Source organism: Macrosteles quadrilineatus, unplaced genomic scaffold (genome assembly GCF_028750875.1).
Source record: "Macrosteles quadrilineatus isolate MER2022 unplaced genomic scaffold, UCM_ALF_1.0 Scaffold_1__1_contigs__length_201487025, whole genome shotgun sequence".
Taxonomy (NCBI): Eukaryota; Metazoa; Arthropoda; class Insecta; order Hemiptera; family Cicadellidae; genus Macrosteles; species Macrosteles quadrilineatus.
Window position 1 is genome coordinate 2,384,273 of NW_026542594.1, and position 17,636 is coordinate 2,401,908.

Consider the following 17,636-nt stretch of genomic DNA (forward strand, 5'->3'; position numbering starts at 1 on the left):
AGCTATTGTTATATAAAAACAAAAATATGATCTGTAATCTGAACCATTCAATCGCCCGAACTACCCCCGGTCCCAATTAGTTCAAATTAAAGAGGTTCTACTGTAACTATAAGTTAGATCGGATGTAGGTCCGGATGATAAGATGGCAATCTAAGAATGGTGACCTTTTGCCTGGACAGACTCATCTAGAAGGTAGTAGAAGAATTTCAATTTGTGTAGAGTAGGCCTAATCAACTTATAAAGCTCAGGCACAAACATTTCTTCGCTGAAAGGGATATTGTGCTTATTGAGCTATTAAGTTTTAATCCAGTGAGAAAATTCTTTTTTTGCTGTTGGAGAATCCGGATTGATATCTAGAAGTTGCCATTTTAATATTTTCTCCATTTGATATATTTTTACTCAAATAAATTGTTGAAATAATGAATAAACCCTTTACAAATTCTAAGGCTTTATTTAAGTAAAAACCAACATTACAGAATAACACAAACAAACAAGTTAAATTTGCCTAGTAACCAGGACAGCTGATCAAAGTGTAATATCATGGATATTAGAAATCATCACTTAGATACATTAGTTAGATGTACATATATTGGATTGTTAATCATTTTTAGGTGATATAATACTGTAATACAGTAGGTCTATCGTTTGTATATATATATATATATATATATATCATCATTTTAAGCCATACGATATTTTTAAGAAGACTCTTTTACACTGTGCTGCAGCAATTAGGTTAAGTTAGATTAGTTCAGTTTTGGCTTCGTTTTGTTTATGATAGGCCTACTAACAAATAAGAAAACATTTTTTAAAACAAACATTGATCGGTTAAACTATTGTGTATAATTTTAAAGAGATGAATTTACTAAAGATTTTTTGTACAGGAACGATGGATTTACCATGTATCGATAATTGTTGGAAGTCCACCACAAATTTTACCAAAATGATTTTGATTAATTAATGGACGAAAAGTTATAATTGTTGTTAACTGAGATTTGGTGGATTTGCCTATACAAATAACATTGTGTTCACCAGCGACACTGGTATGTGCGGGTGGACTCGCCCATTGTTGCACTCACGTTCACTCATCCCGTTACACGCAGAATATGCGTACTACTAGGTTTAGATCGCAAAAAAGAAAAAAGGAATGTCAGTTACTACAAACCTTTGCTTTTGAAGATCATCGAAATAATCTACGCATTGCACTTTCACGTTTTGGTTTGTCAACATAGTTATGTATACAAGAGGTTAAGTTACCTTGATTCTGTCCAAGTAATCCTTAGGTCGTCATTAGTGCGACCGGTTTCGATGTCTATGGCATCATTGTCAAGCTGAACGTAAAAATCGCTCCTAGGAGGTCGTCATGAGTCTTGAAAAACACGTAACACATAACACGTACACAAACAAAAAACGATAAAATGCATGGCCACACAACTAATTTACAACACGGCGGCGGGTACAGGGTGTAGGTCTAGACTGACGCCATGTCTTCCTCTCCCCACCTTCCCCCTCGAGTTATCAGCTGTTGATAATATTTCGTCGATGTTTAAAGCTGTCTCGTAAATTATATTTGATTCAAATGAGGATTTATCATTTAGGATGTGTTGGGGGTGTTTTTTGCCGGCCTTGTAAATTTCGTATTCCTCAATAGTATCTAAAAATCTTCCTCTACCTTTATGGGATCGTAGAACTTCTAGATTGGTGTTGATATCTGTATATTCGTGGTTGTTATTAATCAAATGTTCAGCAAATGCGGAGTAGGTTGGTTAACAGATGGTTTCGGGAGATGTTCTTTAAAACGTGTTTTAAATAGGCGTGAAGTCTGACCAATATAAAAGCTTGGACAACTGTCACAATTCAGTTTGTATACACCTGAATTTTCTGTTTGATCGTCACGGTTTGTTTTCTTATCTTTTAATACTGATGAAAGTTTATTCGAAGTTTTAAATGAAACAATAACTTGGTTTTTGGACATTTCTCTGCTTAATGTATGGTTGAGATAGCTGCCAAATTCGGTAGAAACGTATTTCGGTCTGTCTAAGGTTGTTTTTATGCGGCTATTTTTGTTCTTATGTTTCAAGATTAGTTTGTCGATGATATTGCTCCTGTAACCGTTAGCTATTGCAATATATTTAATGGTATTGACCTCTTCGTTGTAGTTTTCTTCAGACATCGGGATTGATAGTAATCTATTAACAAAACTGTGATAAGCTGCCAATTTCTGGTTTTGCGGATGATGTGAACTATTATGGATGGTCTGGTGTGTGGTTGTAGGTTTTCTATAGATTTTAAAAACAAGTTTGTTTTTGTCAGAACATCTTGAGATACTAAGGTCTAGAAAATTCAGTGTTTTATTGCTTTCGGTTTCGAGAGTAAACTTTATGTTTTTATGTAAGCTGTTCAAGTAAGTTAGTAGCATTCCCAACTGTCTCTTTTTTTTCTCTCAGACGGTTTTTATCAGACCATAAATGTTTATTCTCAAGGTCGTTTAAATATATCTCTGCTAATATGGATGATAACGGAGAACCCATCGCTAACCCTTCTTTTTGCAAAAATATTTTGTCTTCAAACTGGAAATAATTCTGTTTCATAATAGTTTCGGTGAGTCTTATGAGATCGTTTACTGCTTCTTTGCATAAAGATGAGTTTGTTAATAAGTTCTTTTCGAGTATTGAAAGGGTTTCATTTACTGGTACATTTGTGTACAGATTAACTACATCGAATGATGCTAAAATGTAGCTATCTTTTAGTGTAACATGATTTATCATATCTACAAGATCAGTACTATTTTTTAGACTAAAACTTTTGTCAAATTTGACCTCGCGTCGTATTATGGAGTCCAATTTCTTTGCAACTTTGTATCCTGGGGATGGAATGAAATTTAGATGTGGCCTTATGGGTATGTCCGGCTTATGAATTTTGGGTAACCCTCTAAAAATAGGAGCCTGTGGGTTGGTTACTTTTAGACTTTTCATCTCAGTACGAACATTGAATTTAATGACGACGAAATTGCTCTACTAAATAAAGGACTTAATTTTAATTTTTCTAATGGCAGAAAAAAGTCCCTGGTTTCTGAAATTTTACATTCTGAATCCGCTATAAAAATATTAAAAGACGAAAATTCCAGAACATTAGTTTGAGCCACAATTGTTAAAAAAGCCAGGAATGTAGCAGGTAGTCAATTTGACAGGGCTGAACATGTCAAACATAGGTCACTGAGGAAAGTAGCTACACGCATTAGAGATAAAGTCGCGGAGAACCATGCCGTGATTTGCAAAGCTGATAAAGGAAACTCGATAGTTATTCTTCCCAAACGTGACTACTTAAACAAAGTCTACGCATTTTTTGAGGCTAATGACATAAACCAAATGAGCAAAGACCCGACAGTCAAATATTCTGAAGAAATTAATAAACAAATTAATTCTAGCACAAAGCTACTAACAAAAACTGAGATGAAAAGTCTAAAAGTAACCAACCCACAGGCTCCTATTTTTAGAGGGTTACCCAAAATTCATAAGCCGGACATACCCATAAGGCCACTTCTAAATTTCATTCCATCCCCAGGATACAAAGTTGCAAAGAAATTGGACTCCATAATACGACGCGAGGTCAAATTTGACAAAAGTTTTAGTCTAAAAAATAGTACTGATCTTGTAGATATGATAAATCATGTTACACTAAAAGATAGCTACATTTTAGCATCATTCGATGTAGTTAATCTGTACACAAATGTACCAGTAAATGAAACCCTTTCAATACTCGAAAAGAACTTATTAACAAACTCATCTTTATGCAAAGAAGCAGTAAACGATCTCATAAGACTCACCGAAACTATTATGAAACAGAATTATTTCCAGTTTGAAGACAAAATATTTTTGCAAAAAGAAGGGTTAGCGATGGGTTCTCCGTTATCATCCATATTAGCAGAGATATATTTAAACGACCTTGAGAATAAACATTTATGGTCTGATAAAAACCGTCTGAGAGAAAAAATGGTATTTTATTATCGTTATGTAGACGACACTATTGTCCTGTTTAATGGCACAAAGAGGCAGTTGGGAATGCTACTTACTAACTTACTTGAACAGCTTACATAAAAACATAAAGTTTACTCTCGAAACCGAAAGCAATAAAACACTGAATTTTCTAGACCTTAGTATCTCAAGATGTTCTGACAAAAACAAACTTGTTTTTAAAATCTATAGAAAACCTACAACCACACACCAGACCATCCATAATAGTTCACATCATCCGCAAAACCAGAAATTGGCAGCTTATCACAGTTTTGTTAATAGATTACTATCAATCCCGATGTCTGAAGAAAACTACAACGAAGAGGTCAATACCATTAAATATATTGCAATAGCTAACGGTTACAGGAGCAATATCATCGACAAACTAATCTTGAAACATAAGAACAAAAATAGCCGCATAAAAACAACCTTAGACAGACCGAAATACGTTTCTACCGAATTTGGCAGCTATCTCAACCATACATTAAGCAGAGAAATGTCCAAAAACCAAGTTATTGTTTCATTTAAAACTTCGAATAAACTTTCATCAGTATTAAAAGATAAGAAAACAAACCGTGACGATCAAACAGAAAATTCAGGTGTATACAAACTGAATTGTGACAGTTGTCCAAGCTTTTATATTGGTCAGACTTCACGCCCATTTAAAACACGTTTTAAAGAACATCTCCCGAAACCATCTGTTAACCAACCTACTCCGCATTTGCTGAACATTTGATTAATAACAACCACGAATATACAGATATCAACACCAATCTAGAAGTTCTACGATCCCATAAAGGTAGAGGAAGATTTTTAGATACTATTGAGGAATATGAAATTTACAAGGCCAGCAAAAAACACCCCCAACACATCCTAAATGATAAATCCTCATTTGAATCAAATATAATTTACGAGACAGCTTTAAACATCGACGAAATATTATCAACAGCTGATAACTCGAGGGGGAAGGTGGGGAGAGGAAGACATGGCGTCAGTCTAGACCTACACCCTGTACCCGCCGCCGTGTTGTAAATTAGTTGTGTGGCCATGCATTTTATCGTTTTTTGTTTGTGTACGTGTTATGTGTTACGTGTTTTTCAAGACTCATGACGACCTCCTAGGAGCGATTTTTACGTTCAGCTTGACAATGATGCCATAGACATCGAAACCGGTCGCACTAATGACGACTTAAGGATTACTTGGACAGAATCAAGGTAACTTAACCTCTTGTATACATTCATGAAGTAATCCGGAAGGCAATACACAAGATCAACATAGTTAGTATGACGTATGTTCTACAATAGTTTGTAATTTTGAAAAATCTCTGAAGTCTTAGTGATGTCATCACAGCTCCACTAGATGATTTTTTTCTTCTCTGCAGGGTGACTGTCTGACGTTTCCTGACTTACTTGAGGTGGAGTAGTTCGGTAGCAGTGTTGATTACTACACTTGTATTCTATTGCATGGTACACATACAAAATATTCAAACCTTTCAGATAAAACGTCTAGAATCGTCACTGGATGAGGAGCGACTCCAATCTCAGAGGCTTTTACAAGAGAGTAGAGAAGTGGAAGCTGTAAAACCCAACTCCAACGTGATGGCAATGCCAGACCAGGAGCTGCTCAATAGATTAGAAATGCACATTGAACAATTGGAGGTTGGTATAGGTATAAGACTTTGGTATGATTTGTTGTAAACTAATAAATAGATCAAGGAAACTGATGTTGAATACTTGTTTTATTTAATTTTATGCAACTAAATAAATATTTTGATTCATATTGATTGTTTGTGACATATTTTGGTATGTAGGTACATTTCATAAACAACTAATTGACTATGACTTCTGCAATATTTTTTACAGGAAAGGGATTATCATGTTATTTAGGCCTATTTAAGTTTAATCATAATAAGGGTACCTTACATGTGACATATCAAAACTTTGATTTGTTTGAAACACAATTACAAACTCCATAAAAAAACTGGAAAAAATTATCCCAAAGGAAATAATAACTATGTGTATATCAAAACGAAGAACAACTCCTCTTCTATCCAGTGACACCACTCGCTACTCTCCACTACTAAGTGCAGAATTGTACCGTTATTTATGGTATTTGTGCAGATACTTGCAACGAGAATCAGATTGCAGGCTAAATCTATTAAAAATAAAATCGTAGTAATAGGTTTCATTATGCATGCTATAAAGTTGGTTCATGCCTGAAATTGGAAGTTAAAAATAATATTTTAAAATGTATACACGGGGTATTCCATAAGTAAAAAGGTCAAGCTCTGGGAAAAGAAAGAAAAAATCTAGAACATAATTTTTTTTTCGATAACGCTTCTCTTACCAGGTATTCGCCATTTTGTATTTAAAACATAAACTTTTTTAAATAACTTCTAGATCAGCATCGTACGTTTTATTAAATTACCTGAAAAAACAAATAGCCCAGTCAATAAAGACACAAAAACAACCAATGTCGGAACAAATTAGTGACAAGCAAAACTATATACTACTGGATAGTACACATAAAGATGTACATTTTACCAAAAGTCCCCTAAAATCCCCCCGGTGCTTTCCCCCCCACCCCCCCCTCAAAGTCAGGAATTGCAAGGTTTTACCATAGACAAAAAGAATTAAATATAGACTGTCAGCCGTGCTGCGGTTGTCATGGTTACCATAGGTTCCGGCGCACACCGCTGTAGTTTACGTAGCGCGTACGCCGTAACTACCGTGGTGCTCCAAGCGGTGTGCGCCAGAACCTATGGTAACTGCAGCACAGCTAGCGGTCTATATTTAATTCTTTTTGTCTATGGTTTTACTAAAACACTCATATATCCTATATGGCTTATCCGATTACAATAATCTTAAATTCGTTGTATTCCTTAATAAATTGTCTAGAATAAAGTTCCTTTACACTTTTGCGATAAATCCAATAGTTTCTTCAAAACTAAATGATAAATAATGAAATTGAGCAAATGTTTAAGCTGATATTTTAGTTTTTCTGCCGTAGTTTTTTTGTTCGAAGGAAAATCGAAAAACACTTCCTCTAAAGGTTGTAGAGCATGTCTTTCTGAACACTTTCATATATATAAGTATAGGATTCCGATATATCCATGGGCAGGGGAACGGCCCAACTAGACGGGAGTCCGAGCCTCGGCGACGCTGCCGCCACCGCGCTGTGCCGCCAGATAGCCGCGATTGAAGTGATCGACCCACAGTAAGGTACGGATGACGTGTTTATGCAGTACAAACTATATAACTCGACTTTGGAAGTAACCTTTCCTGGAGGTGAAAACGGGCAAGTACCCGCAGCTCACGGGGACACTCAAGGGCAACGTAACTTTCCGCAGTGTGAGGGCAACGGTTTGTAGGTACTTATGCAAACCAATCCCTGTCTCTGAGCACGGACGGTATGGTTATCTTGAGTGTGGGGGGTTCTTCCCGGAACCTCAATTGAGTCAAGGGTGTCGCCACCTCTGGTGGATAGGTTCATCCGGGTGGGTCCCACTTCTATACCTGCCTCCTTTTGGGAAACCCTGATGGCCTGGCAGTGATGTTGGGTCTGACGGGCAAACGAAGTAGATCGGGTGCTGGGTCCGAGCCCGCCAGTGGTATCTGGGGATCTATCGCTCTGGTTATCTCTGGTTTCCCAGCAATGGGTAAGGCCTCGATCGGGCAGCGGTGTAAATGGGAGGTTGGGGTTCCCCCCGTCAGCGTGCTGATGGTCCCCTTCCTCCTGGCTATTGATGGCGGGTTCTGCCTGTCAGGGATTAGATAGGTCCCGAGTGTTGCTTGCACTAAATGCGTCGGGGCGCTCTACCATGGACCTCTAGGTCTCGACCTAGTGGAACCCAGGTGGAGTGACGCTTAAACAAGCAGCCGGAATCCCTGGTTAGGATTGAGGGGCAACCCTCTCTCCGAAGGGTCTGCTTCGGCAGCCGGCGAGCCTGATGACCTTAAGTCATCCGCCCATGATGTGCTAAAGGTTGATGCGTAAGCTTCGGCCTACATCATGGGGCCCGGGTATGTCCTAAAGGATAGGTACCGGGTATGCAGTCAGGGGGCTTCGGCTCTCATGACAAAACGAAATGGAAAAAGTACAAACTATATATTAACGAGTTTTTAACTAATATTAATAAATAGATTGTTAGAGATTACATTAGCTGTCGTGTTAAACATATTATTTCTTGATATTTGTTAACATAACTTCCAGTAAGTTACCCATTGCATTAGTTTTAATTGGTTACAAATGTCAGTGGGCGTATGGCATATCTCTTTGTAAATCAATAAAAATAAATATTTGAGCTAATTAATAAAAAATATTGTTCAAACAATCATACCTTGCCAGGTTCCAGGCACAAGGCCCAGTGGCTCAGTGAGCTATTGGCTGTTCTCCCATTTATGGACTTGTCATTTAGGTTCGGTGGTTACAAAGAAAGGGTTCTTAACTGTACTGTGAGGTGACAAAAAAGCTCTTGGTCTGATACATGGACGGATATGTGCAATGTACATAGAACGAAGATTGGTAGTCCAATGATGTCCTTTGGAGGATTTACACATGGGCGAGGCATAACAGATATGTAGCACATTCCAAAAGCGGGTACATGGAATCCCATACTGTTTCAAAGTCCACGTAGCTTCACAGGAGTTCCGTGAGACCTTGTTGGCTTTTTCTGAACAGCATGTGGGGACAAAAGAGCCAAGAAGAAGAGAAGCTAAAATAAGACCTACAGTAAGTGGACTTGAAGCTCACAATCTACCAGGAGAGCTAATATCGTAAGAATCTAGATATTTCTCTGAACTGTCAACTGATATCAAGCATACGACTTAGGTATAACAGCTTTGGAGAAAATACATGAAAACAACTTTGGTGAACATCACCTACAAAGGAGAGACAAGTTAAAAACACAGGCAAAACAGACAAGGTAAAAATTAGGTCTCGAGAAGTCACATTTAATTCAAATAGCCTAGAAGTAACAGCTACTTTCAATATAAGTTAATACTTTACGTATGTAACTGGCCATTATACTTAATGACTATTAGAGCTTCTTTTGATAATGTTTTCATAAAAAAAGGAACAAAGTCTTTGATTGCAGAATTGATGACCATACATATACAATTGAATGGTCCCACGTTGTTGATTCTCGATCCATTTACATCCATTTATCAGTACCATCCATTGATCCATTTATCATTTTCGATCCATTTATCAGTACAGTTCACCTTTGTACTGTACCGGCTCACCCCTTGCTTTGCTGGATACGTTCCACGCACAGATCTGTAGTCTATGTGGACGGGCAAATGCAAGGTTAAAAGAGGCCGCCAACCTCTTTAAAAAAAAAAAAAATTTAATGGCACGGCAATTCTACCTATGAAGACATTATAAATAATTAATGTAACCATGTTATATTGAAATACGGAGGAAATGGGATATTTGTGTTTGATGGATATCCAGATCATCTAAACGATTTAAGCATGAAGAGCAACTGAGAAGGGCTTCAAGTAATATATCGAGATCGAGATGTCCAATTTAAAAATAAATCTTTCAGGGGAACAAAAATAATGCGAAATGATTCGATGCTGGCAGTGCCAATGAAGATAAAAAAACGCAGCATCACGGCACACACTGCTGAAGAATACGCTGATCATGATATTGTTGATGTGTCGTTTCGAAAATTTATTGTAAACAAGTCTGTTGTTGGTACGTTCACAGACCAGTTTTAGTAGCACTTGCTCCCCCCGTTAGTAAATTGCATTTTTGTAACGTACAGAGTTGCCATAATACAGCAAGTTTAGAAGAAGACCAAGACGAAGATGAGCAATAGTTATGTAATACATTATCATAAAAAGCCTACATAACAACAAAAAAAGACAATATACTAGGGAAAAGATTGCCACAACAGAACAATAAAACAAAAAATATTTTTTAACTAAAAGGTTAATTGACGTAAGTAAAATCATTCCACGACACACTGATTCAGGAGTAAAACACTGGAGTCAATATTTTCATTTAAATTATTAAATGTAAATACTAAATAAGTTTATTACGTTACGTGTATTATTTAAGGGTGCGTACGAGGTTCGTGATATTCATCGCTATTGGTTTCCGCCAGACCGGGAATACTAATTATTACTCAATTAGACTTTTAAATTTTATAATAAATCACAAATAGCCTAAACAAATTACCTATACATTTATTCGTGCTAGAGGTCGTCCAGTGGTCGAAGACTCGACGATAAATGTATATGTAATGTACATATTTCTCTATTTTCTCTATTCTCACCCAACGCTGTAAATAAAATATATAATTGGAATTTCCTCCATTTGTTTTGTTTTTCTGTTTATATTTTGTTGTTATTTCGTCACCAGCATGGCAACCCATAAGGCCCATTTTAATTGTTTTTAAATTTAAAATTCATTTTTGTGCTTATTCTAATTTATAAAGGGATTCTGCACATCTCCAGAAAATATATTCCTAACAGCATGCGTAGATTTTCCCAGCGATGCACACAACCTGAGAAAAAATGTTTTCAAGAAACATGCTTGCCTATTAATATACAGGATGTCCCGGAGCTCTCTACCAATATTTTAGGGCACTTTTCCTATGTAAGAAACATATCTTAATATCATATTTAAATTGACCGTAAGTCCTTAGTTACTCACAGAGTCATTAATTTTTTTATACAAAGTTGTTAAAGATACAAAATTGAAACTAAAAAAAAAATTAAAAGGTAAAAAACTAAATGGTGGCTGTGTGAGTAACTAAAGACTTCCGGACAATTTAAATATGATATTTATTTAAATAGTTTTAATACTCAGGAACAATGCCGTAAAATATTGGTAGAGAGGTCCGTGACACCCTGTTTGAATATAATATAATTAAGTAATTAATATTTATTCAACACTAAAACTAATTTAATCCCTAACAATATTAGTTAAAACTCGTTAATATATAGTTTATACTGCATAAACACGTCATCCGTACCTTACTGTGGGTCGATCACTTCAATCGCGGCTATCAGGCGGCACGGCGCGGTGGCGGCAGCGCCACCGAGGCTCGGACTCCCATCTAATTGGGCCGTTCCCCTGCCCATAGATATATCGGATTCCTATACTTATATATATAAACGTGTTCGGAAAAACATGCTCTACAACCTTTAGAGGAAGTGTTTTTCGATTTTCCTTTGAACAAAATAACTACAGCAGAAAAACTAAAATATCAGCGTAAACTTTTGCTCAATTTCATTATTTATCATTTAATTTTGAAGAAAGTATTGTATTTATCGCAAAAGTTTAAAAGAACTTTATTTTAGACAATTTATTAAGGAATACAACGAATTTAAGATTATTGTAATCGGATCAGCCATATAGGATATATGAGTGTTTTAGTAAAACCTTGCAATTCCTGACTTTGAGGGGTTGGTGGGGGGGGAAAGCACCGGGGGGATTTTAGGGGACTTTTGGTAAAATGTACATCTTTATGTGTACTATCCAGTGGTATATAGTTTTGCTTATCACTAATTTGTTCCGACACAAAACCTTTATTGACTGGGCTAAAAAAAAGATAGATGTCTAATAACACTTGTAATAATATATTTACACTTATACTGTTGATGACTCACAAGACGGTAAATACATAATATAGTGGTAAGTGGTGATCGATTTCGATTGGACACTCCAATCATCATCAACGCAAATGTATTAATTCGCCTTTTGGGTCTGATGATGATTGGAGAGTCCAATTGAAATCGATCACTATTTAACACCTTTTATATGTATTTACCGTCTTGTGAGTCAACAGTATAAGTAGTCCAGTGAATAGAGGTATGTTAACTTACAAACGGTCCGGTAAGTCTAAATTTTTTATATGTTGTCTAGGATGGTAAGTAGGTGTTAAAACCGCAAAATGCACAATTCTACCCCCTCCGCGCTCGCCGCCATATTGAAAAATCTAAAGAATCTGTACTTTCTAGAGATTTTCACCTACATCTCCGTTTTTACATAATTTAAATATTTTCGTATCCATAAGTCTTAGAACCAAATTGTTATACTTATACTATAGGAAATTTAATTGTCTACAACATTGCAATTACATATTATTCGCTAAAACGCACAAAACGGAGATGTAGGCGAAAATCTCTAGAAAGTACCGATTTTTTAGATTTTTCAATATGGCGGCGGGCGCGGAGGGGGTAGAATTGTGCGTTTTGCGGTTTTAACACCTACTTACCATCCTAGACAACATATAAAAAATTTAGACTTACCGGACCGTTTGTAAGTTAACCCCCCTATTTTTGTCTCTATTTACTGGACTAAAGTGTAAATATATTATTAAGTGTTATTAAGACGTATATCTTTTTTATTTTTCAGATAAACATTTTTATCCTTTGCCTAAATTGTCCCAATTTTGGTGTGTATTTTGAAGTTAAAGAGACCTACTTTTTTTGCAAAAAAAGTCTAACCTATTCACCCCATATTGCCTTATTTGATAATTAGATAATGTGATATTACGGATTTTTGCCATCCGATCTTTTTGAACTTGGTGTCGTTTGATAGGAAATTTCAAATGCTAAGTACAAGTTGGTATTTTTGACATTTATTCATGAATTTAGCCATATTTTAGCAATTGTAGTTATATTCAATATTCAAACATCCATAGCAATGAACTGCATCAATATATTCTATCAAGACTAATACTGTATGCATAATGAAAACAGCAAGTAACAACAGTGGTGGCTAGCCCATAAGGACTCTTGGACGCCGCCCTCCCATAAATAATACATAAATGAATATAAATAAATTACATTTGTATGCATAATGAAAACAGCAAGTAAAAACAGTGGTGGCTAGCCCATAAGGACTCTTGGACGCCGCCCTCCCATAAATAATACATAAATGAATATAAATAAATTACATTTTAATATTCCAGACCGTCCCAATCCCAATAAATGTAGTCTTATGGCAGAACAACCAAACAGTGCTGAGGGCGCCATGACTTCATTCCAATGCTTTAGAATGGGGTAGAGTCCAAAGTTGCGCGCACACTTTGCGCTGACATGAATTGTTTACTTCTATGGCCGGATACTAAACATTCAAGTTGAATCCTGTCGAAGGTGTCCGTGACGATGTGACTTGTCCCCCTGAGACCGGGCCGGACCATCCGGAGTCCGATCCAACCGAAGCCGAACTTTAATGCTATTGAACATCATAGAACAGAACCAACTTGTTTAATTGAAACAGCTGTTAAGATTCATTAATTCTATTTAAATATGAGTGCTCATAAGGTTATAATGGGAAACTCCAGAGCCACTGGGGCGGGGCCCGAGAGTCTGATCGATCAGAATAAAGACAGCTTAGTTTTCCTATTTAATGCCTAAAGAATCAGTGTACCAAATTTCAGCCTCCTAGGTAAATGGGAAGTAAAGCGGCCTACACACTACACGTGCATTGCACGCCGTGCAAGCACGTCATGCCAAAAACTGACGAAACGTGCAAGTGTGTGGTGAACACCGTGCAAGCACGGCGTGCATTGGCATGGCACGGTGGAAATCAAGACGAGTTTGATTTTTGGCGTGCCGTGCCAAAGCACGCCATTCTGACGTGCTAGTGTGTAGGTGGTCCCCGTGCCACGTGCTGGTAGTTCAACCACTTTTGACAGGGTTTGACCATCGGTTTGACCCTATAATAGTACTTTCTTATTAGTGAATCAACGGCATTTTGTCTTGGCCATTTGCAACACAGATTAAATACGCATATAGTGGCGTCCCCACCTTAAATAATTATTGATAATTGACCATTGATCATTGATCATTGATAATTGGCACGACCATCGAGATTACAATGGATCGCACGCTGTATGTGATGCGTGACCCGAGACGCAGTCATAGATCTCTATATAATATATCATAGAGCATACATCCTCCACCACAGTATTGTGAACCAAGTGCCCTGCCGGCATATATCTGTACGGCAGCGAGGTGCAAGGTCTGGACTAACCTAGGCACTACGGTGGCTTTGTGCTGCTGCCTTGTGTCTATTTTTAATGATTAATCAATTAATCATGTCCAATGTTCTTAAAACATGTGTGTGTTCTGCATTTCATTTGTACGAACAGACGATGTAATTTAGCACGTTGCAGGCTACACTGAAGATCAAGTGTGTGGGCAAAATGTGCCGTGCAAAGCACGTCGTGCCAATATAAAAAATGGCACGGCGTGCAATGCACGTGTAGTGTGTAGGCCGCTTAAGAGAATTAGTGACGAGTGAGTCAGTGAGTCAGTGAGGGCTTTGCCTTTTATATAGACATATGTGTCCGATAGCGCGATAACTCGAGCAAAAATTATCCGATTTTGATGAAATTTGGTACAAACGTGTAAACCTACGTTTATTCGAACGAGTTCGCGAACCAGCATAATCGGACCATGGGAACGGGGGTTTATGGGATGTTTTATGTTTTTGTTGTTTCAATTTTCAATTTCTTTTTAAACCGTTTTGTAGAGCTAAAAAAATAAATAATTATTTAGTACATTGAAGTGCTGTTGTATGCCTAATGGTCACAGAGAAAATTTATAAATAGTGTATTATAAAATTTCCATGTTATTCTTATGGATAAAATTAAAACTGTTGTAGTTTACTTGTTTATAGATATATGTTGATAAAATTAGGCAAATTTATTTATTTCATCTTATACTATTGACGTATAGTCAAAAAACACTTTTTTCCTCCCCCATAGTAGCAAACCTAAGCACTCGTTAAATCTAATGTTATTGCGAATAAATACACCGTGTCCCAAAAAAAACTGAACAATTTTATTTACTTATAAAATGTTTATTAACAATCACACGATAACCTAATTCCATTTTAACTGACACAAATATTCCTAAGTTTTGTTTGATATCATATGTGTTAGTGAATTTCAACATGGTTGCCATTGTTGGCAGAAAGATAGTCAATACGGCTGTCCAATTCAGCCCACACTCTATGGCGCATTTCGTCAGTAATGTTGCTGCATTTATTCTTTGCCTCAATTCTCGGACAACGGAAACTTCTGTCTTATAAACTTATAATTTTGACAAATTTGAAATTTAACTCACATGCTGCACAGCGAATAGACTTTCGAAGGTCGTGAAGAAATAATTGTTGCACGTTTTCAATCAATTTATTTTGGATTTTCGGCCTACCTTTACCTTTTAAATGTTGTAAGCTTCCAGTTAACATAAATTTGTCATACCAGGCTCGAATGCTGTTCCGTGATGGAGGACGTCAACCATATAGCGTCTTCTAAATGTTCTTTGCACTGCAATATCTGACTTACTTTGAATGTACCACTCAACGCATTGCGCTTTCTCTCGTGCGTTCATGGTGCCTGCTTAATGACAGGGCAATATTTTTAAATTTCAAGTTTCAAGCGACAACAATGAATCAGCTGATAGTTACAATTGATATTGAACAAAACTTCATGAGCTCAGTTATCATATGATCACCTTCAAAGTAGACTAGATATGCCTGGACGTATTATATAACAATTTAAAATTGTTCAGTTTTTTTTGGGACACGGTGTATGTCTTATTTATGCAAATAGGTAGTTGAGTAAAAATGTAATCAGACAAGTTGAAATTCGCTTAGTCTGCAGGTTTTCTGCGGCGGGGGTATTTGATTTTGCAAGAGTTCTTTAAAAAAAATTGCAGTCTCTAAATTATTTATGATAACCTAGTCATAGACGTCCTGGACCTGACTAGGGTTCTGTGTGCATGTCGTGTATAGAGAATTTTGCTTTTGCATTTCAATATAGGTGTCTTAGGAAGTGTTTTCCACTCGGGTGTCAAGTTCGCACCTGGTACATTTTCGAGCTATGACGTCATCAAGATGGCGGCTCGGCAAATTTTGAATGCGTATATTTCGCAAACCGTTTAACGGATCGGGATGGTTCTTTTTTTGTTTCAAAGATATTTTTACAAACTATCTTTTTTGTATTTACACATTTGTTGTAAACTTAATATTCACCCCACAATATTGAAAAAAGTCGTTTTTATTGTTATTATTTTTATTGTTTTGCTTATAACTTCTTAACCGCTGGTAAAATCAAATACCACCCCTTGCAAAAGTTGCAGATAATTCTATACCCTTTCCAATGATACCAAACAATATGTGATTAGACCTAAAAATAAAGCAAAGAGATTAAATAAACCGTAAACAAACACTGAAAGTGGTGTACGGCCGGGAAATATTTAGTCCTGGACATGACTAGGGTTCTGTGTGCATATCGTGTATAGAGAATTTTGCCTTTGCATTTCAATATAGGTGTCTTAGGAAGTGTTTTCCACTCGGGTGTCAAGTCCGCACCTGTTACGTTTTTCAGCTATGACGTCATCAAAATAGCGGCTAGGGCAATTTTTAAATGCGTATATTTCGCATACGGTTTAACGGATCGGGGTGATTCTTTTTTTGTTTGAAAGATAATTTTACAGTTAACGTTTTTTGTATTTACACTTTTGTTGTAAACTTAATATTTATCTCACTATATTAAAAAAGTGGTTTTTAATATAATTGTTTTTTGAATTTTTCCTCATAACTTGTTAAACGCTTATAGAATGAAATAACTACCCGTTACAAAAGTTGTAGATAATTTTATGCCCTGTCCAGCGATACTAAATAATTAATGTTTGAAATTAAAATTAAAGCCAAGAGATTCCGTTAACTAACATTTAACATGGTAGAAAGTCCGAAAAATATTGCAGATCAATTTTAAATGCAGTATGCAGAAACGAACACTAACTCAATAAGAGAAAAACATGACAAAAACATTAAATGCAGTACATGTACAGCTTAAATCATTTTAGTGTAATGGATTTAATTTAATAAATTGTTTACATTTTGGAGTTTTTAGATTACATCTTAGTGTTTTTAATAATTGAATTTGCATATTAAATAATTATAGTTGAAATAATATACACATTTGTTAATGTGTATGTGTTCGGATTTAGTATTAAGTTTTGTTACTTGAGTAACTAATAATTTGTGCTGCAACTTGAAAGTTGATGCCCGTTAGCTCAATACCTTGATGATTATTACACACATATAAAAAGGTGGTTAAATGTATATTATTAAAGATAATCGATTCTGCACTAGTAGATTAAACGGGGGAAATATCATAATAATGAAACCAGGCAGAATCATTCCTGGACGTTGTGCCTTGTTCAGTGTTTATGTATTGTTTAATAAATATTTTGCTTTATATTTATTTACAAACCCATATTGTTTGGTATCGTTGGAAAGGGTATAACATTATCTACAACTTTAGTAAGAAGTTGGTTTTTCAATTTATAGGCTGTCAAAAAATTATAAGCAAAAGTAAAATAGAAACAACAATTAAATGTACATTTATTAATATTGTGGGATAAATAGTAGGTTAACAACAAAAGTGCAAATACAAAAAAGGTAGGCTTAAAATATATCTTACAAACAAAAAAATAATCATCCCGGTTTGTTAAACGGTATGTGAAATATACGCATTTGAAAAATTAATTGTTCCATCCGCAATATTTTTCGGACTTTCTACCATGTTAAGTGTTAGTTAACGGTTTATTTAATCTCTTGGCTTTAATTTTAATTTCAAACATTAAT

The 17,636-nt window shown here is 36.0% G+C and overlaps 1 protein-coding gene across 2 annotated transcripts in view; it reads left to right on the forward strand.

The window, feature by feature from the left end:
- LOC129005787 (protein Spindly-like) overlaps nt 1-17,636 on the forward strand; it is a 200,894-nt gene that overhangs the window by 161,218 nt on the left and 22,040 nt on the right. For both annotated transcript variants that reach the window (XM_054434891.1, XM_054434820.1), the window contains exon 5: nt 5,510-5,671. In XM_054434891.1, the coding sequence (XP_054290866.1) occupies nt 5,510-5,671 (162 nt within the window). The remainder of the gene's footprint in view (nt 1-5,509; nt 5,672-17,636) is intronic.